The sequence below is a fragment of the Agelaius phoeniceus genome, chromosome 1, assembly GCF_051311805.1.
Source record: "Agelaius phoeniceus isolate bAgePho1 chromosome 1, bAgePho1.hap1, whole genome shotgun sequence".
NCBI classification, from domain to species: Eukaryota; Metazoa; Chordata; class Aves; order Passeriformes; family Icteridae; genus Agelaius; species Agelaius phoeniceus.
The window spans coordinates 11,056,423-11,077,718 of NC_135265.1; the positions used below are offsets into that span (position 1 = coordinate 11,056,423).

Consider the following 21,296-nt stretch of genomic DNA (forward strand, 5'->3'; position numbering starts at 1 on the left):
ATTAAAAGAAAATGTAATATTTCCAGCTCTCACTGGCACATGCTCTTCTGGCCTTTTTACAGACCTCTTCTAAGGCAGTTAAGATAATCTGCCGGAAGAGAGAAAATAATTAGGCGAAGGCCTCTTTTGACTTTCACTATCTGCTACAATGAATAAGAATTTTAGGTGGAGGTTTATTCCAAGTGCTAATCAGCAGAGGAATTAATCGCATTTCAATTACGCCTTGTAGGCTTCAGAGTGAACAGCCTGCTTGCAGAACGTCGTGGTTAGCTTTGATGCGCTGCCCCTCTCACTCCGTCTGCAGACACAGCGGAAACACTCCACATTCGGTAATCTCCCGGCCCTTCTGTATTAACAAAATACGGAACTCCAGCAAAGTTTCATCTCCTTTGTCAGCCCACCTGATGCAGTGTTAGTGGAGGTAACTGCCTAACCAAAGCAGCAGCGGTTTCAATTCGGTACCAGTAACGGTACGGGAGCCCAGCGTTACCCCGGGGGCAGCGCTCGGCACGGCACACACCCCGCTGTTTAACCTCCGGCACTGCCTGACCCGGGCAGCAGCGGCGCCGGGGAGTGCGGGGGTGCCGGGGCAGCTCTTGCCCGGCCCGGCACTGCCGAGCCCGCGGGGCTCTCCCTGCGGCCGGGGCACTGCCGAGCCCGCGGGGCTCTCCCTGCGGCCGGGGCACTGCCGAGCCCGCGGGGCTCTCCCTGCGGCCGGGGCACAGCCGAGCCCGCGGGGCTCTTCCTGAGGCCGGGGCACAGCCGAGCCCGCGGGCAGCGTCGGGCTGAAGGCTGTCCCTGTTCCCGAGCCCGCGGGCCGTGCCGGGCGGGAGGCTTTCCCTGTTGCCGAGCCCGCGGGCAGTGCCGGCGGGAGGCTCTCCCTGAGGCCGGGGCGTTCCCGAGCCCGCGGGCCGTACCGGGCGGGAGGCTGTCCCGGTGCCAGCCCGTCGCCATCGCGGCTCGGAGCGGGGGCCGCGCCGCTTCCGCCGGATGTCGCCGCGAGGGCTCGGCACCGGGGAGGCGCGTCCCGCCCGAGCGGCGCCGCGATCATCGCCGCTGCTGCCTCCGCTGCTGCCCCTCCCGCCTTCTCCTCCTCGTTGTCCTCATCCTTCCCCTCCTCTTTCTCCGCGCCGCCTGCGGCCCTGCCCCTCCCCGCCCGCCGCCGCGGCTGTGGCTGACAGGTGAGTGCGGGGGCAGCGGGGCGCGGACCCTCCGCCATGTTCGCGGCCGCCCGAGGGGCTGAGGGCTGCGGGGGTCCGGGCGGGCTCCGGGGCAGCGGCGGTGGCACCATGGCTGCGCTACCTGCGCCGTGCCGCCGCCGCCGCCGCCCAGGCCCGCGGCACAAACCGGGGCTCCTGCCCGGGCACCCCCTCCCCGCCCGTCCTATTCTGCTTGATTTCCGCGTGAAATGACTTGCACGTTCTCCTATAAAAACCCGAAATAAGCGAAAATAAGCTGTCCTTCCTCTTCTGGTCTGTGGCGGTTTTTGAGCGCTTCCAGCCCCAGGCTGTAGGGATGGTTCCAGGTCTGCGGTGGGGAAGCCGAGGGTGCTGTGAGGAGACTCCTCTCGCTAACTTTGTTCGTGTGCTGCTGCCTATCCTGAGGGCAGGCCAGGCCTAGAGCCGCAGTAGTTTACAGGTGGAGTTCAGATCCTCTGACACCTGTACAAATGGAGTAAACATGGAACCCCCAAATTTCTGAAGTGGGGCACAGCTAAATGATGAGGGGAGCACAGTTTGTGGTGGCATGGGGTGAATCTGGCCTTCAGCAGTGGGAGGATGGCATGGGAGTGTCCAAGATGGATAAAAGTTGTCTGTAAAGAGCCATCTTCAGTAGTTCTCTCCTTTTCTGAGCTAAAACCCCATGAAAATAAGTTCGAGGGAACAACAGATATGCTTAATGTATTCAGGGGTTGAGTGGATGTTAGGTTCCATTCCTTATGCAAAGACAAGGAAAACTTCTTTCAAGTTGTGTTGATCTGTGGCTCAAGGACATCATGATGCTTGTGAGGAAAGAGAAACTTCTATGTCTGTTTTTATCTTTCTTGTCCAGCTTGTCAAATTTATTTTGTTATTGCTGTTAAAGTGGGCTTTCTATAACAGTAATGCCATGGAGGGTTTACGTAAGGAACTGGTGGAACAGCTTCTTGGAAGTGATTCAGTGTCATTGAGTACACCTTGACATGATACAAACGTCTGTTGTTCAGGCACCCATTTTACAACATTACAGCTGCATCATTTTCCTTGAGCAAATTTCTGAAACTGCTTCCCAAGCTAGTTTGCTGTTGGCATTTCTTGATGATTTTGAAAGAGAGCTGGTAACCCCAAGAACCCACAAGTATGTTTTCTAATGAGTAGTTTAGATTAGATAATCTTTGCGTATGATGTCAGCTCTAATGTGTCTTGTAGTAACTTTAGATGTCACTTTGTGTTGTGGACTTGGGCAATTATTTTAAGAAAAGTTGCTGGCACCAAACATTAGCATTTAAGGCCAACTGTAATGTTGATTGTCTTTTTAATGCCAGTTGTTTATGTGTATGTTTGTCCCTCAACTAGATTTATCATGTTTATCTAAAGATTTTAAGATGAGACTGCCTATTTAATATAGACAGGCCCTTCCACCATCTATTTCTTTGATTCAGGACTTGTTTAAAGCATGCAGTCTTTAGTATGGACTGAAGTGCTTAAGTTTGTTGGTACAGTCACAAGACAAATATTGTGAGTGTGGTGATAATGTCTGATGAGAAGGTCTATGAAATCCTGAAATTGCAAGCCAGAACTAGTATGTGCCAAGCAAGGAGGAATTAAGTGGTATTGCATTCTATAAGTTTGAGATGAGATTAGGATCATTTTATGTCATGGAATTTTAAGTCTTGGAGCTAAGACTAGTATGTTGTCTTGTGAGGTGAAAGCCAGGGTGAGGGGCTTTATTTGGAGGCCAACCATTCAAAGCCCTGTGGGGGAGAGTTGGTTACTGCTTTGTGAATGAGATCTGAGGAATGGACAGGAATCAGGATTTGTATTTTCTCATCTGAAAGCAATATGTACTGACTATTTTTAGGCTTGCTGTTCAAGATGGTAGGCTGAGTGCTCACAGTGCTCTTACATGGTCTGTTGGTAGGTTCTGTAGTTCTCTGTGCTGGACTACATGAGGTAATGCTTCAAGAATGTGCTGTACAGAGATTATTTATTGGTGCTTCTGAAGAGCTTGCTAGATATATTACAGTTAGAGTCAAAATTACTTGCTTTTGTTCTAGTCTTAAGAATGAAAAGATTTTAGTTTACTATATATTCCCAGATGAAGAGCAGTGATACTAGAGGCCACTGTGCTTGAATAAGACCATAATAGCAATTAATAGATCCATAACAAGTACACAAATATTATTTGTTTAGGGACTAGCAGAATAAGAGTCTGGCTTCTGAGTGTGGTGCAGTACCTCCTTGAACAAGCACCTGGTTAAATTGCCTTTGCTCTTGAACTTCCTTAGGATTCCTCACCCTCAGGTCCTGTATTTGCATCCCTGTGCCTGCATGGAAGCTGCTCCTAGGCTGTTAGGGATTTGCTAATACAGAAATGGGAGCTGCAGTGTCTATGAAACAGCTGAGGAAATAAAGTACCCTTCAAACATATTTTAGGAGTTAACCAGCTGTAAGTAATTTAGCAGGAACTGATGCTGTCTGTTGAATTCTTCAGTAAAGCCAGTTCATCAGTACCTCTAAACAAAGGAGGGTACAATATATACTGATAGGTTACTAACTAGTGTTGAACATAAGATTATATTGTATTTGCACCATTTAAACTAGTTCAAACAGTGAGCACCCTCAGTGAGCACAGGTGGCACTGGTCTCAAAAGGAAGCTTTCAGGTCTGATGATTATTAGTGGACCCAGGAAGGTTTCTACTGTATTAAAGAAGGTCCAAATCCGCTAATTATTGTTGTTTAGTATTGGATGATATAAGCTTGTATGGTGGGAGTTACATTTTTTGCTTTAGCAGACTGTATGGCAGGCTGGGTCAGCCCTGCATTTTGGTGTGACTGCAGCATTTGCTGACATAGTTGAATTAGCAAGATCAAAGCTTGCTAGCTGCAGAACTGGGCTGGCTTACATTTGGATGTTGGTGTTAGAAGCTTGCTTAGAGCAGCTACTCATTAATGTGTTAAAGTTTTTATCCTTGATTTCAGCTGTATAACATACTTCAAATTTATTGGTGCAGCTTCTTTACTCTGCTTTCTATTGAAAGGAGGTTGTCACCTTCAGTGGTGGGTGCCTGCTTTCCCCTTTTACATTTCGAGGAACACCCCGTTTCATTTGAAAGAAAGCTGTACTAAATTTAGAAAAAGAAAAATCAATGTTGTAATGCTTGAGTGGATTTCACAAGGTTTGAGCACACTCATTAGTGTTTCTAGCATCATCTGTGATGATCTGGAATGGTTTTGTTTCCTAAATATTTACCTTTAGCAAAACAGCTAGTCTTACAAAGCAGTCTGTTTAGCCTGATCTTTCTCAGGTGTGCTCTAGTCTTGCAGCTTGCATTGAATTAATGGCACTTGAATGTACAGCATCACTGAAGCAAATTGTTCACTGAAGACCTCAAAATGAAAGTTTTACTCCTTTAAATTTGATTTCTTTGCATATTAATAAAAGAGTGTAGTGGCATATGTTGATACTTAAATTCCCTTAACTCATGAATAATGCTGTCAAACTGAGTTCCATGTAATTAAGAACCTAATAACTGTAATCATTCTTCTCTCTTTCTGTTTTCCCTCCCTGCTTTGTGGAAAAAAAAAGCCCCAAACCCACACACTCCCCTACATTAATGGGCATCTTTGTATTGTAAGGTTTTAGTGCTGCACTAGACAATAATTACTATTGTAAAATGTCTTTGTGTTTTATATAGTATACACAGAAATTTTCTTCTAAGCCATGTTTGAAAACGGGAGATATGAGATGAAGAGATTTAAGCACACACAAATACACTAAAATTGTATGGTTTTTTTTTTTTTTTTTCATTTGACACCATCATTTAAAAAGTAACTATTGCTTTTTCTAAATTCCAAAAAAAATGGAGCAGGGAGATGTTGGGGAAGATGTTGCTGAATCTTCCTGATGCTTTCCCTTTACAGACTTGTGTGTTGTCTTGAATGAACAAAAAAGGAAATGCAATACTGTAGCCATTCTGTCTGTGCTCTGACAGCAGAGCACAGCTTTTCTCCCTGGCTTCAGCTACATGCATATCCCAGGAATTCTTTCCTTTCAGCAGCCTCCTTGTTCTCTGTTCAAGAGCAGAAGTAGGCAAGTATGGTTAGTTACTGCTGCAGTGAGTTTTTAAGTCTGGAAAGGCCAGTGTGTGCACTCTTTGTTGGTGCTGTTTCTCTGTTGTAGCTGACTTAAACAGTAATTGGTTACACATCTGCTCTTTACTGTTACTCTGATGAAATACTTCCTGTGACTGAGTACATCTGTTACAGAAAGGTAGGTGGTGGAACTTTAATTTAACACGCTGTAAAATATCCTGTGAGTTTAATTAAACAGCATATCTGAAATACTGGAGTGTCTTTGCGTTCAGCAAGTAGTAACCACCTGTGGTCTAGATGTTCTCTGGGACACCTTTTACTCCCCTACTTCTGCGGATTTATGTTGCTAGAAAGGTTCTCTGGAGGCTTTGACAGATCATTGTGTGAAGTCTGTGCAAATGGGGTGTTTTCCAAAACGATGGAGCAGAATAGCTCAGTATGTCTCTTAATCTCACTTCTTAGTAATACGGCACTTGTGAACTGCCACCCTTAGTGAAAATAGTTTAGTAATACAATATGCTTCCTCTTTCTCCCCCTCTCCCTTTTTTCTCAGAAAGTACATTTGTTCAGGCTTTATTATGCTTGGTTGCTAATTTTTAGCTTCTGTGAATTTAGCTTCATTTGATTCAGGAAGCAAGATTCCAATACTTGTTGGTGGTTTCTCCATCCTACTTGGGATGTTACTGAGTAGAAGGAAAGTGACCTTAGTGAATTTTTCTTTTCAGAACCCACTTGGAACACTCAAAAGTTAAGATTAACTATATCTGGCTAATAACATATAATGGATTGTTTTGAAGCACTTTTTTCTTACTTGGTTTCACTGGGATTTGGTGTCTAGCCTTGACTTGTGTTTATGTTTTCCCTCATCCCCCTTTCCTGTTGTCTGGTGTGTTCTAACTACAAAAGTTTCAAAGAATTGAAAGACTTTGACTGGTTTGTGTACTACTGACTGTTTCACTAATCAATATTTAATATGGTTTTCATAGGATATGTAACATGACACTGATATTCTGGACAGGTAATTTTCATTGTTTGAAAACCTTACATAATAAGGGGAATCAGGTAACTGCTAGAAATGAGCACCTATTTTTTTTTTAGCATCATATTGCCAAGGATCTGTTTTGTGAAATCTACTCTTGAAAAACTTACAGCTTCTTACTGCTGCAATTGGAATCAGAAGAGTTCTGAAATTGTCAAAGTGAAGTTAATATTTAAAGGGACACTGTCACTATTTTAAAACTGAATTTAAATCCTTGTTCTCAAAAAAATGTGTTGATTATCGCTCCATGACTCAAAGTTTGTCAGGCTGTTTGGTGGGATTCAGAACAATTCTATAAAGGCAGTGAAGCTATTCCCCTTAACTTCTCCTTGCCATCCTCTGTATGCACATGCCTGCTTGTGGCCTCTTTGGTTTCAGCTTTGCTGTGGCTGTGTGCGCCCTCCTGCCGAGCCTGGGAACAGCTGCATGTTTGCCCTCTCCAGAACGTGCATGGGTGGTGTGTCATGCTGCTGCATGAGGAGAGGGCAGTCCCTGGCAGTGACACTGGCTGCAGGTCAACAGAGACAGCGACAGTGATTCCTACCCAGTCTGCTCCCTTTGCTCACGAGCTGCCAAAGTAGAAACTTCTATGTAGAGAATGTGAGAATTTCACTCTGCAAAGATGTAATCTCATGCATATGACTGTGTCCCTTTAAATTCCATGTGCTAGAGTGTCTAGCTGCCAAATCTGCATGTACTGATGCTGCAGTTGATTTGTTGAGGGAAGGGATAGCACCCAGAGGGACCGTGACAGGCTTCAGGAATGCAAACCTCATGAAGTTCAGCAGGGCCAACTGCAAGGTCCTGTACCTTGGGTTGGAGCAGTCCCCAGAATCAGTGCAGAGATTGATTTGAATTGAGAGCAGTCCAGCAGAGAGGGACCTGGGAGTGTTGGGGCATGAAAAACCAGACATCAGGCAGAAATGTGTGCATGCAGCTAATGACAGGCAATGGCACAAGGAGATGTGGACATGTTAGAACTAGTCCAGAGAAGAGCCACAAAGGTTATCAGTGTGCTGCAAACCTCTTCTGTGAAATAAAAGCTGAGAGAGGTGGGGTTTTTAGCCCAAGAGGATTCTCTGGGGACACCTTAGCAGGGTCTTTCAATACTTGAAGGGAACTTTGGAGAAAGAGAGACTTATTGCCAGGGACTATAGTGACATGACAAGGGGCAATGATTTTAACCTAAAAGAGGGTAGATTGAGATTAAATAGAAGGAAGAATTTTTTACAATGAGGGTGGTGAAACATGGGCACAGGCTGGCCAGAGAGGCAATGGATGCCCCACCTGTGGAAGCATTCAAGGTCAGGTTGGACAGGGCTCTGAGCAGCCTGATGCAGGTAAAGATGTCCCTGCCCATTGCAGAGCAGTGTGACTAGAGGACCTTTAAAGATCCTTTCCAATGCAAATCATTCTACTCAAAAAAAGGATATTGCTGGGTAATGTCCTCCAAAATGAAGTAGCTTGGCAGAAAGGGCAGGTGGAAACTGACATACCTAAAACAATGGCTTGTAAGGCATAAGCCATATTAACATCTTTGTGTCTAACAGTCCAGGAGCCACATTTGGCAGGGATTAGAAATTGTCTTTTGGGTTTTTTTACCCCCCTCTGCCCCCAGATCTTAAGTGAAATGGTGTTAATGGATTTATGGGATTATATGTAGCTATGTGTATGAATAAAACTGTCCTAACAAATTTACCTGTGTGTACACTGGCCTTAAAATGTAATCCCAAACTGCAGAATATGGTAACTGAAAGCCATTGAAAGAGGGGTTCCCAAGGGAGCTAGGAAACGGGGTGGAAGAGGGGAGAATATATATGTGTGTGCTTGGGATTTGATTCTCTTTTGAAAAGAAATAGAAATGTGATGAGCATGGAAAACCTGTTCCTCGTTCTTGAACCATATGTCCATGAACAGGAAGATATTTAGTGAAGCCCAGAAAATTGGCAGTAACTGTTTACAGGATGGACTTTTAGAAAATTTTGTAGAGGAGTCTAGCCACAGTGAATAGCAGAATTTAGGCAAATAAGGAGCTACCCAATGGTAATTTTTTCTAGTCTCTTCTTTAATTTGTGAATATAGCTATTTAGTTACTACTGATTAATCACACATAAAAAGCTCTGATGGGATTAGGTGCAGGGGAGGACTCTGTGGAATCCAGAGGATATGAAAAATAAAGTTTAGTACAGTGCAGGTCACTGGTGCAACCTAAATTTTATTTTAGATTCACTATGGAATTTGTGTCAGGTTACTGGAACACAGTTCTTCCAAAAGCTAATTAAAATACCAAGTTTTTTAATAAGGATGGATGGGCATTAAAATCTTAACTAAATCTAGTCTCATTTTTGATACTAATATCTGTATCTTTATACATTTTCATTTTGTGATATAAAACCCAAAGGAGATTTCAAGCTCATGTTATTCCAGTGCATACTGTGTTTTTAGTAATGCTTTCCTTGGCTTTATGATGTGGTAAAAGCTGCAAACACCATGTCAAAGCCCTGAAGTGGTTAATGCCTGCCTTGTTCATAGCCACGGTGCTCATTCCTAGCGTGAGATCCAGCGTGTTGGCGGATCTTAAATTGGAAATGGTCCTGGGTTTGGTTTAAATTTTCTCTGATCAACTTGTGTAAAAGGAAGCTCAGTTGCCTGGTTAGCTTTGCCAACTCTGCTCTCCTATTTCTCTGCAGACTATTGCACCTATTTTAAGTTTTGATTGTTGTTTCAGAAATGATTTATGCTGGAGAATGAATTTTTATTTTGTTCTTATTGTGCATGATTGAAAAATTTTGGGTAATCAATCCTGAAGCATTTGAAATATTTAACAACTGGTACTCCATGAAACAAAAATTAATTTCTGTTGAGTGTTGGGTTTAAATTAAAAAAATCCAGTAATTAAATGTTTGAAAAATAAGATTTTGACAGTAAAGAACATATTCTCCATATTTATGCAATCAAACATAATTTGATTTTTCATATATATTCTCCACATCTATGCAACAAATCAGACATAATTTGATTTTTCTTAAACAGGGGAAGCATTGGCTCATACATGGTAATACTGTTTGGTGATACTGTCAGGTGGTTTTAGGCATATTGAAATGCATATATTTGGCTTTATCAAGGTGACAGAAATGAACCACATCACCAGCAGCCTGTTAAGTCAGGCACACTTTCACTACTCTCATAAATTCATGGGCATTTTCATTATTGAAGAAAGTGAAACCATGAGCTGCCAAAAATGGTGGAAGGTAGTTTTCAGAACTTTTGTAATGAAAATTAGTTTCTGCCTAAATCTGAACAAGGACATCTGTTAAATTTTGTATAGTAATGCTTAAAGTTGAATAATACATTTTTAACCTGACAGTGTCCCTGAATTACCATGTTTGCTTTCATTTTCCAGCTGGGTTTTAATTTTGCATGCATTTCAGTGAACTATAGTATGCATAATAGTTGTTTCCTGGAAGCATTTTGGGGCTGTCTCTGCTGGTGTTCTCCAAAATGAGCAAGGAAGTGGAATTTATTTTCCTTTTGTGGAGGTTTGTTAAGTAATGAATAAATAATGCAGAAGCAATTCCATTCTATTTACATATATGCATATGGTTTTGAACTTAATGTTATTTGAAGAACAGCTGTAAGTAAGAGGGATCTCTTCTTTTTAATGACAACCCAAACAACTCCAAAGTTCCGTAGAACTAAATACTTCCACGTTGAGAAAAATATTTAAATAGTGGTTTGTTTGGCAAAGCAATTAGTAATGTATAATGCTTGTCCTTAGTTTATCATAGGAGCCTCTGTGAAGCTGTTTTTTTGAAGTAATGCCAATAGAAAGTGGAAGCTGTGCATCTGCTCGCCAGGCAAAGCAGAAACGTAAATCACACAGCCTTTCCATCCGGAGAACCAACAGCTCCGAGCAGGAGCGGGCGGGGCTGCAGAGAGACATGTTGGAAGGGCAGGTAAGGTGCTGCTGCTTGGGACCTTGCATCACTTTTTTATGTCTTTCCTGTGGGGAGAAGCTAAACAAACTTAAATATTGAGGTATGTCCAGTAAAGCTGCAAGAATAGCAGATTTTGTTGCTTGGAAGTGCTCACTGCCTTTGGAGATCATTGATGTGAATGTTGACAGTGTTTCAGGTTGTGTTGAGACCTGTGGAGTTTATCAGCTTCTGTGTTTTCTTAGGTGAATGATCAAGCCATAAAACAGCCTGTTTATTCACTGCAACCTCTCCCTCCCACCTGCAAAAAAAAAAAAAAATCAAGATTGATTCCTGCTTTCTTGGAATAGCAGCAATCCAGAAGTATGAATAACCAAATACTTCTTATGATGACTCTGATAGGGAAAATATTAGTTGGAATGCTGTTCTGCATTCCTTTCCATAAAGTAAACAAATACTGCCTGCCTGACAGAAGTGTGAGCTAACTCAGATTTTTGTTTGTGTGGGTTTTTTCTTGTTTGGCTCAAATGAAGGTGTGCTATTCTGGGATTAAATTTAAGGGAATGAACAGCAGCCACTGCTTCTGTAGCTTTCTTAATCATGTCAGAGTAGCGGATGCAATCTGGACTTGAAGTGTTGCACCTAAAAATTCTGAGATTACCTGTAGGTAAGGCTTCTGTCAGAAGCAGTACTGGCAAATATAAGCAAATACCAGTTTAAAAGTATTTATTGTCAAATTGACTACACAGTGTTAGTGTGGGACTGGCAAAGATGATGCAAAGCTTGATTTTTATGAGACAGTTGGTTTGAAATACAAATGGAGTTTGGCTACGAGAAACCTCACACTGAAGTCTGCAGAAACACTGAAGGGAAAACCTGGTGTTTTCTCAGTGTTGTGACTGTTTTATTTTAATTAAATCTATTTTTAAGTAAATCATAGCATTAGTTTTCTGGGAATTAACAGAGCCTAGATTGTTGCTTCTAGTCATCTAGAAGTTGGAGAATCAAGTATTTAGATAGAAAACTCTTCATGCATTTGGAACTACTGCAGCCTTTCTTCAGGAAAGGTGTGAAGGGCAGCTGAGAGGTCAAGATATGCTTCACCCCTGCATAGTAAACCAAAATGTTAAGCTGTTTTAGTATTTCTTAGCAAACTCTAAGTGTATTAGGCTGTAATGCATAGATGTTTAAAATGTTTTATCTATCATCTTGTTGGATTTTGTTGACCTTGAGCAGCTGGGTGGCAGATTCTATCAAGTAGAGAGAGGGTATTAGTGCCCCTTCACAGTGGAGCTGTAAACCTCATGACATCTAGCTAAGGACTTTTGCAGATAAAGAGATGACATTATTACATGCTGTTTTAATAAGCTGTTTTAAGCAATGCCAACTTTAAACAGAGGAAAGGAAGTGAATGCATTTTACTATGTTGTTTACTTCATTACAAGTTTAGATTTGTTTATACTTTCAAGCTTTGAGAATTGGTTTGAAAAACTTTTCTGCATCTCCTTTTTGTTGCAAAAGTTGTTTAAGAATAAGTTAGTTTCTTCCTTGCTGTGTGAAATTATTGGGTAATTGAATTTGAAATAATTCTTCTAACTTCAGTGTTTTTCTTAATAGTGCTTAATTTAGTATTTTTGTTTAATCAGTTTTGTTTCAAGTTGGTTTTAATTAGGATTTGTTTTGCTTCTGGTCTCACCCTATCAGGGGAGAGGCAGATGAAGAAAGGAATGAGGTAGAGGGGCATAAGGAGCATGGTCCCACTTCTTCCAGCACAGTGCCACAGCTTAAACCAGCTGTGAACCTGGGTGAAATTGTGCACAAAGCAGGTGTGCTCTGTGTCATGGCTATGAGTGGTTTCTCTTGCTCTCTGTTTGAACTTTGGAAATAACCTGCCCAGCCAGGGTCATGGGCGGCCTCTCCCGCTGTGCCTGCAGACAATTCCCGGGGCTGCGGCGGAAGGTGACTCAGTGAAGTGAAAGCTTTTTTAAAAAGAAGTTTATAGCTGGCTACCTGGGTAAATAGTAAATGTAGCAAGCCAATTTACATATTGTGGTCTATGAGCATCTGAAGAATAGAATGCTTGAGTAATATCTGAAGAGGGAAGGATTAGAAGTTGTAGTTTTCTTCACACTTAGTTATGGTTAATGACAAAAGCAGGTAAATATCAAAAATACATTTAAAATTGTAGTTTGTCTTAAGCTTTGGTAATAAGATGCATTGTGTTCATAACTTTCTAACCCATTGCATAGTCAACTTTTGCATTACTTTATCAAACAAAGGTATTCTTTCTTCTTGATCTGGAATCATATTGATATTAAAAAGAATTTTTTCTCACTTTCTATTTTTTTAAATGAATTGTACATGCATCTTGATTTTATAATTTTTCTCTAGTAGAGAAAACCAAAACAAATACCATAGGTGATTTGAATTCTATCCCTTGAAAGAGAAAGAATATATAAAATAAATAACTCTATGATGCACAGAGCTATTTGTTTTGTTTCTACACTAGCAGTAGTTTTAATTTGCCTCCTTGCTGGGACATTGAGATAACTGTTAAAATCAGTTCAAGACTGAAGAGTAATTTTATCAAATATATGTAAAGAAAAATATAACCCCCCAGTATTTTGCCTCCTAGGATTCTAAGTTACCATCTGCTGTCCGGAATACACTCCTTGAACTTTTTGGGCAAATAGAGCGGGAGTTTGAAAACTTGTATCTTGAAAATTTGGAATGTGAGTATCTATTTTTTTCTCCAACTTATGAATTGTTCATATTCATTTCATAATTAAAATGTTTACATTGGATAATGCAGTATAATTAGTGTAGCTTTTCTGGGAGCAGTTTAGTAGTTGTTCTAAACTTGTAGCCAAAGATGGAGTTTGTACCTTTTCAGAAAAAGCACTTTATTAGCTCTTTGGTGCAAGCAGTGAGAACTGATGTCTGTGGAAGCCAGTGAAGGTTCTGTCTCCTTATCATTGTAGGCTCTGGTTATATTAATCTCCAGAAACTCCATCCAGCCTTTGAAGTTTTTGGCAATATTTTATATTTACAGGCTTAATTTTAATGATGTAATATTAGTAAATAAAATTAGAAAACCTACTTGCTTGAAAAAGTGTAAAATGGGGTGGTTTTGGATCAAACTACTTACACATTGCATAACCAGCACCTGCAGCTGTTCAGGAGTTTTGAAGTCAAGCAGTCAGATAAAAATTCCAGGTGTTATCTTAAAAAAGATATTTGTTTGATGACAGTGCAGTTGTCTGATAATGTAAGTGATCCAAGGTGATGTAAGAGGATCCAAAGTTAAGTAATACAGGTCTATAAAATTCCCTTGCTGGAATTTCAAGCTGTGTTACATTGGCTTGGATTCTGAATTGTGGAATATGTCTGATTTGGGTCCAAGTCAATTTTTTTTCCACACCTAATCAGTTCCCACATTTAAACCAGACACATTATGGAAAAAAAAAAAAATTCCTGCCAGCTTTTTTTGACATGTTCTGTTTTTTTTTTCCTCTTAAAACCTGTGATTGTTTTGGTTAAAGGCTGTCATCAAAAGTACGCATTTTTTAGCGACAATTTGCACAACTGAACTCTTGGCCTCTTGCTGAGAAGTTGGTTGGTAGCAAGAAAAGTAGAATTTCCATCCCCAGCCTTCAGAAATACTTGTCAGAAAACAAGTGGTGGATTTGTACCCTCCAGAGTATGATTATTTTCCTTCTTTTCCATTTCCATTTCTTTATCTTTCTTCACCTCACAGCTCTAATTATGATTGTGATCTCTTTTCACCCCCCTGACAATTTCTAAATTTTTCTCTTCTCATGCTCAGTCTAATATTTTTTATTCTTGGTCTAATTCCTACACTACTGCAGGAGTTATTGTACACAGAATTAAAAAAAAAATAAATTCCAAAGTATAAAAAATAGTCATTTGCAGCACTACATTTCCTGTGAGACTCTAGTAGTAGACAAGTATTCAGGAAGAATGCTATTTTGTGGTTAATGAAACCTCTGTTAAGAAAGGATTTGCTAATTCTGTGGCTAAAATATTTATGATGCCACAAGTTTTCTGTCTTCTGCTGGATTTAACTGAATACAGATGGGCCATGCATTTCACAGAAATTGAATAGCCTCATTTATTAGTAAGAGTAATTAGAAGCCTCCAATACTTTGCGTGGTATCTGAGTCAAGGTTGATCTCTGGAAAATTCAGTATGAGTCTTGCTTTATGTCTTGGTGAGACCTGCTTTTATAAAATCCCAGTTCATCTCCTTTCCTCTCCTTAGCATAAAATACCTTACTTACTAACCATAACAGCTCTTAAATAGTGTGTTAGTGCTGTTATTAATGGTAGTCAGTTTCTGTAGTAATGTGAATTTCTGGGTTTGTTAGTGCGACGGGAGATTGATACGCTGAATGAGCGCCTAGCAGGTGAAGGACAGACAGTCGATGGTGCTGAACTGAGCAAAGGACAACTGAAAACAAAAGGTAAGACAGCCACACAGAATCCTAAACCAGTATTTTTGAGTCCACTTTTTTGTACTTTGTTGACCAAAACTTAGAATGTTACTGAAGGGAATGAATACCAGTTACTTATACAAACAAGCTAATGCTGTATTTGAAATGTCTTCCTTTGAACTTATTTGTCTCCACAGCCAGTCATAGTACCAGTCAGCTTTCTCAGAAATTAAAGACAACTTACAAGGCATCTACTAGCAAGGTATGAGACAAATTAATCTCTACTCCATGCGTACTTGTGAAACTAACGTGATTGTCTTTTAAGTTGTGAATTGTGGTTTTTTTTTTAGCTGGGTAGCACTGGTCTGTAAATAAATCTGCCTCCTGAAGAGCAGTATGTTTATCTTGGATTCATCAATGACCCATTACTTCAACCATACCATATGCTATTGTTACAATAATTGCTCACCCTTTTTGAAGAAGGGATATTGGAGGGGAGAGAGTGTGCACATGTGTATGTGGGAGTGATGTTTTGTAAACAGGACTAAAAAAATAATTCTGTTTCTGAGGGAAATAGAGAACTTGCTAGTGGATTTCTGAATAAAGATTTGGGTATTGCAGTTGAAATGGGGATTTAAGTAGGCGCCTCTATGTGTACTATTACATGTTCCTTTTAAAAATAATTTTTAATTTTAGCTATGAGGCTAGAACAATTTGTTTCCTTTATGTTGCAAGCCTTGCTCATCAGTAGCTAGTGATGTTTTTTTGCTTGGTGTACTGGCACAGTTAACCTTTCTGATGCTTTTTATTTTGTACATCTGCATCAGCCTGGTATTTTTGCTTCCCTCACTCTCTCCTCTTTTTCAGTTTTTGCAGAGAGTTTACCTGCTGCTCTTTTTTCCTCTATATCAGAGTCATTTAATGATACATTATTAAGGTTAAGTAAAATGTGAGCAAACCACAGTGGGATCTGGAATGTGAACCAGCTGTATAGTCAGCTCTGTGGTGACCTGTAATGCAGGCTGATATGTGGTGTAGGTGTCTTGGAAATGCCTTAAGTATGAAAGTTTGAGAGTAAGAATAGGGTGGTGAAATAGACTGAAGCTACTGTGGTTTATGTGGTCTCCTTTTTATTTTGTTGTTTTTCAAACTTTTATTCTTGCCAATTTGATGTATAAAGGTGCCTCTTTCAAGACTTAATGACTTGAAAATTTTTTAATGAGACCACTTTAATAGTGACAACATGATATTAATAGGGGTTGTATAGTTTTGGTGCACCTACTATGTAGTTATGAATTTAATACCCTCTAGTGTTTCTAGTGTTGTGTTTTGTGGGGTTTTTTTTTTTGTTTTGTTTATGGGGTTCTTTTTTTTTTTTTTTTTGGGCTTTTAAGGCAAGTGTTAAATCCTTGTCTTCTTTTACTTTCTTGCAGTGTAGCACTTTTATTTTTTCCTGAGCAAGACAGGCAGGCCTCACAGCTTCACCATGGGAAGCTGGGAAGTATGAGGAGGAGGAGACTCCTGGGGAGCTGATATGCATGCACAGCAAAGCAGCCATGAGTAGTAGAGCATGAAGAATTTAATACCTGAACATTATGCTCATCTCTTGTATCAATTGGTAGCCAACAGATATCTGCATGTGCTGATGTATTTTGCAACTTGGAGTCAGAATGTACTGGGGAGTAGACAGGAGCTGAAGGAAGTTACAACACTGAGAATATCTCTGTCCAGTGTGTTCTCTGAGATCTTAATGCAGTTCACAGAAGTGCTTTATTTTGACCTCTCCTTCCTCCCCACACAGAAGAGTCAAAGCTGTAAACTATTGCCTCTTGACCCACAGAGAGATTATAGCAAACATAACTTTCTAACAAACCATGATTTTTCCATCTCTACCCTGACTGGATGTAGTTCCCCAATACCCTGTCTGAGGAAAAATACATTTAGAGTTTTAAGAGTTCAGCAGCTTTGAAAGTTTTATGGCTGTACTTCTATGAGCATTGAATGAACAATGCTGTTTCCCAAAATGGTTGTGTTCCAAACTCCCTGGGGCAGGAGGTCACAAGTTTTCTGTTCAGCCCTGCCTTTATACTACTACCATACAGGGGTTTCTTAGGTCTGTGCTTTTTTGCATTGGTTGGTTTTTTTTTTTTGCCTGTGGAAGATTAGAAGAGGCTTAAGTCTTGCAAACCAATTGTTTTGTGTAATTGCACACAACTACATTTTTTCAGATTGGCAGTGCATATAGAATTAATTTTTTTTCCAGAAAAAAATCTTTCACTATTTACTTAATCTAATGAGAAGGCTGATCCTTGACTGCTTTAATATTGGTAAAAAATAGTAGGACAGGTAAGAAATACTAAAGCAATCTGTTCATTCTCTTGGAGAAAATGCTGAAGTAAACATTCTTAATTCAAGCCCTTCATATGAAATTTCCATACTGGAATATTTTTCATCACTTAGCTATATATCAGGTTGGCAAAACTCATTTCAGAAAAGCATGGTTTTAGCAGCAAGGGTTTTCCACCAGTCTCCAAATCCTGAAGAGGTAGATTTAACATTTGGTACTGTTAAAAGTAATTTTTTTGTTAATGGACAAGATTCCATAATTTAACTGCAGTTGATTTTAGATGCAGGAATCACTATATGAAATTGATGTTTTCATATTAACAAAATGTAATAGCTGCTGTTAATGAAGCCTGGCTTATGAAAATTGTTACAACATCAGGGAAGCATCAATTGTTTATGCAGAGTCCTAAAATAAGCTGAAATGATGTAACTTGCTCCATCCAAACTAAATACCAGGATCTCTGATTTGTCTAGATCAGGATAAAGTCTCTTAAAAAAAAAGTATTTATGCACCCAGTAGTTAAAAGGAAAAAAACTTTTTTTTGGCTATGTAGTTTTGACCTCACTGCCTAAAGTTGCTTCACAGGACATTGTGTTCATCAGGCACAGTGTAATGATCCTGGGTTGATCAGGTTTTCATGCTTATTTCTAATGTGCCTGTTTGTGTAAGAAACTTTGTTACAGGGTGCCTCACTCTGCTTGCCATGCAATTGTTTCATTTGTGTTCAGTTTTCACTTGTTCACATAGTAAACAATTGTTTTCCTATTTAAAAATATTTTTGTAGAAGGAAGTACATGAAACTGTATCAATTTAAGAAAGAGGACAAGCAAAGCTGAAACACACTCAGAATGTGCTTGGTCGTTTATTTGTGTATGATGATCTACAGAAGTTACTTCAGAAATTTTCTGCACTACAGACACCTCTTTTTAGCAAGTTGCATGTTCTTTAAATACTTCCTTTCCTGGCTTGGGACATTATTTATGTGTGTTTAGCAAAGCAGGAAGTAGCCCAGGCCCTGTCTAGTTTATCCAATTACTGGTCTGTGAGGTGAAGGGCAGCAAAAAAGGAAAGGAAAAAAGAGCTTGGAAAAAGTGTGTGTTGAGTAAATATCTGTATCAGGATGTTTACTGCTGGATAGTGTTTTTGAACTCTTCTGTGTGTTAATTAAAGACTGCTAATACCTCAAAAGGATTTTTACATCCTTGCCATTAAATAATCAGTGAAACCACTGTCCAGCAGTTCTGTGTTTGTTGATGGGTAGGGGATAGCTTCTCCTAAAAAACTTCTGCATAGGGGTTTGACTCAACCTTAGAAAGACAGAATAGAATGCAAGCACAGGCTGAGTTGGAAAATACCAAGTTTAGAGTTTGAGCTGAGTGCTTTATTAGTCCTTTCCTGTTAGTACTTAATTCAGCTGTTCCATTTCTCATACATGAGTCCATTTAATTTGAGGACTGTATTCAATGTGAAAGTTGTATCTGTAGGATGGTGTTCAAAATGTAGGAAATTCTGCAGTATGGTTGAACTAATAATCTTTACTATTAGCCCATTTTCTTTTCAGTGCATCTGTAATGACTGTTCCTTCTGCTGCTGTGAAACCAAAATGCATATTAGCTGATAATTTGGAATTCAAATAGGGCATTATCATTTCATCATTGGAGAGTTGACATGCTCAGGGTTTGGAATGCTCTTAGAGATTTTCTTTTAGCTTTAAAAATCTTTTTTGAAGTAATTTGCTTTAATGACTTACTTAAGACCTTCTATTTTAATACCAGAAACTAATGGGATTTAACCATAGTTTATTGTATCTGAAATGTAGACTTAATTAACTTTCTACCTTTTACTAAGCTGTAGATAAGTCTTAATGTGATTTGTGTTGATGTATTTAAAGGTTTTGATTTAACTGGTCAAATACCTGCCTGTAATTCCATGCAGAAGAAAACGCTGATAAATTGAAGTTTAACAAAGCTTTTGAGGTAGTCTTTCTCAAAGAAGAGTTAGGAGCTTCAAGACTTGTGGGGTAAAAATAGGGTATTTGTAATGGTGGTCTCACCTTTTTTAAGCCATCATTCATGACTCTTGGTTTCAATTGTCTCTGGAAGTGTTCAGCAAGAGAAACTTTTTTTTTGAATATTGCAGTTCCTTTATCTGAAAATGTAGAATTTCTGCAATTTGCATCCTTTCTGTAGATGCTGAGTGTTTTGAGCACTCCTGCACTGTAGTGACTTGTAGTTTTATTGTTTTACTACACTTTTCTTCCTTTTGTTTGATATTACTTATGCACATAGTAATTTGGATTTAATGAGCCCTCTCTGTTTTTCCCCTAATAGCTTAACTTGGAGGGAGCATGCTTATCAAATGTTTAGATGAGTTTGACATATATTTTTAAAAGCTTCATTACACAAATAAACAGGCATATGCTCTCAGGTTAATGTTTGATTTGATTAGCTTCATGCATTTTTAAAGCAAAGCAGCCATGAGTGTTTTAAATTGGAATGTTTCTGGTTTTACTAGAGTTATATAACAAGTACATTTTTTTTCAAAGACATTACACTGGCTAACAATGACTATCTGAGTTGCCAGATGTACTTGTTTGGGAATAGGCAAGGAAAGTTTTAAGGTCTTTTGCTGGGTTTGCTCTTCTTTTTTTTTTTTTTTTTCCCATTAAAATCCTTACCCAGACTGAATGAGACATGCCCTCTGTAATTGTACAACTCATTATTCCAATAAGATTGCATTATTGTAGTACAGAATAGTTTGCCTTGCATTCTGTAAAATGGCTGCTATTAAAAAGGAAAAAAAAAAGAGATATGTTTGCATCCAAACTCACTTTCCTACCATCAAATGTCAAATTTTTGACAGTAGTGATTTGTCAGAATATTAAAGGATCATGGAAAAGTTAATATCTATTTTTATTTGTGAGATAATTACCTAATCTTGGATCGATGTGGAAAAAAAATGTTGGTGTCTCTGCTATTTCAGATTGTATCCAGTTTTAAAACTACAACATCAAGGGCAATCTGTCAGCTGGTAAAGGAATATGTTGGCCACAGGGATGGTATTTGGGATGTCAGTGTCGCGAAAACTCAGCCAGTGGTGTTGGGAACTGCATCTGCTGGTAAAGTTTTGTGTTGCTTGAATATTTAGAAAATTCTGGTTAAGTCCCTAAGCTATAGCAAATACAGATCCAAAGCATACTCAAGAATTGAGCTTCACACTTGAAAGAGTCCTTTTAAAGAAGTTCTGTTGCTGAAAAATTCTTAAAATTGGAATTTCCTTTCCCTTAGAAGGTTCAAGCATGCTTGTTGGTCTTCCTAAAGTGTGTGCCAGTTCCCTTCCATGCTGGTCACACTCTCCTTAGTCAGCTCTGGCATGTTGGGTGGGGTGGGTGGGTGGGATGGGGAGCTGTTTGCCTGGGGAGGCCTCTGGCCCAGAATTCCATATGGCTGGATACAGAGACCCCTGCAGGCTTTCTCTCCTAGCATTGTTTAGTTTTTGTTTTATAGAAGCTGTACATGTGGTCATAGTTTGCATATTCTTGTATTCTTGCATTCTGTCTTTTGCCTCAGGACACTGGGGCAGCTAAAAATCTTAATTTTCAGTCCTATTTACTTTATTAGATTTATTCCTTCCACTTGAAGGGGTACAAGTACTAATGAACAAGTCACTAAATCTATTATAGTCTAAAAATCAATGTCGAGACTTGCGTAGTTTTGGAAAATTATTAGGAAAATAAATCATAAGCAGATAGAATCAGTCAATTTGAAGTGACATTCTTTTGAAGCTGGAACAGAATCTGAAGGTACTTACTAGACTAATATTTATGGACCAGAAATCTCTGCTTCTTGAACTGAACTGTTACAATTTTTATGTGCCTGCTGAGGGGGCACATTTTGTCTTTGTGTGGGACATCTTGTCTTTGTCCTGATTTAACCTGGAAACCTCCTGGAAATTCTCCAATTCAGCTTTAAGGTACTACCCACTTAAATACTGAAATTAATTATTTATTTTTGGGTGTGGCAGGATAAAGGAGTGGCATTTGGATTGATTTCCTTTTTAAATTAATTTTTTTAGGGCTCTGCAGTGACCTGTGTGCATTTGGGATTTCCATACAGGAAGTAAATAGATTGTGCATAGAATTCCTGTTTGTAGTGGCTGCCTTTTTCACCATGGAGTGCTTCCTCTTTTTTTCCCCCTGAGTCTCATCATACACAGCTGGAGCATTAT

General features: G+C 39.6%; 1 protein-coding gene across 2 annotated transcripts in view; it reads left to right on the plus strand.

Annotated features, from left to right (window-relative positions):
* Positions 1 to 961: 961 nt before the first annotated feature.
* WDR37 (WD repeat domain 37) overlaps positions 962 to 21,296 on the plus strand; it is a 44,478-nt gene continuing 24,143 nt past the window's right edge. The window contains exons 1-7 of one of the 2 annotated variants that reach the window (XM_077171014.1): positions 963 to 1,181; positions 6,282 to 6,313; positions 10,113 to 10,290; positions 12,905 to 13,001; positions 14,657 to 14,752; positions 14,920 to 14,984; positions 20,052 to 20,187. In XM_077171014.1, the coding sequence (XP_077027129.1) occupies positions 10,153 to 10,290; positions 12,905 to 13,001; positions 14,657 to 14,752; positions 14,920 to 14,984; positions 20,052 to 20,187 (532 nt within the window). In that variant the 5' untranslated portion in view covers positions 963 to 1,181; positions 6,282 to 6,313; positions 10,113 to 10,152. Of the gene's footprint in view, positions 1,182 to 6,281; positions 6,314 to 10,112; positions 10,291 to 12,904; positions 13,002 to 14,656; positions 14,753 to 14,919; positions 14,985 to 20,051; positions 20,188 to 21,296 lie in introns of both variants that reach the window. The other variant, XM_054643909.2, reaches the window with a different exon arrangement.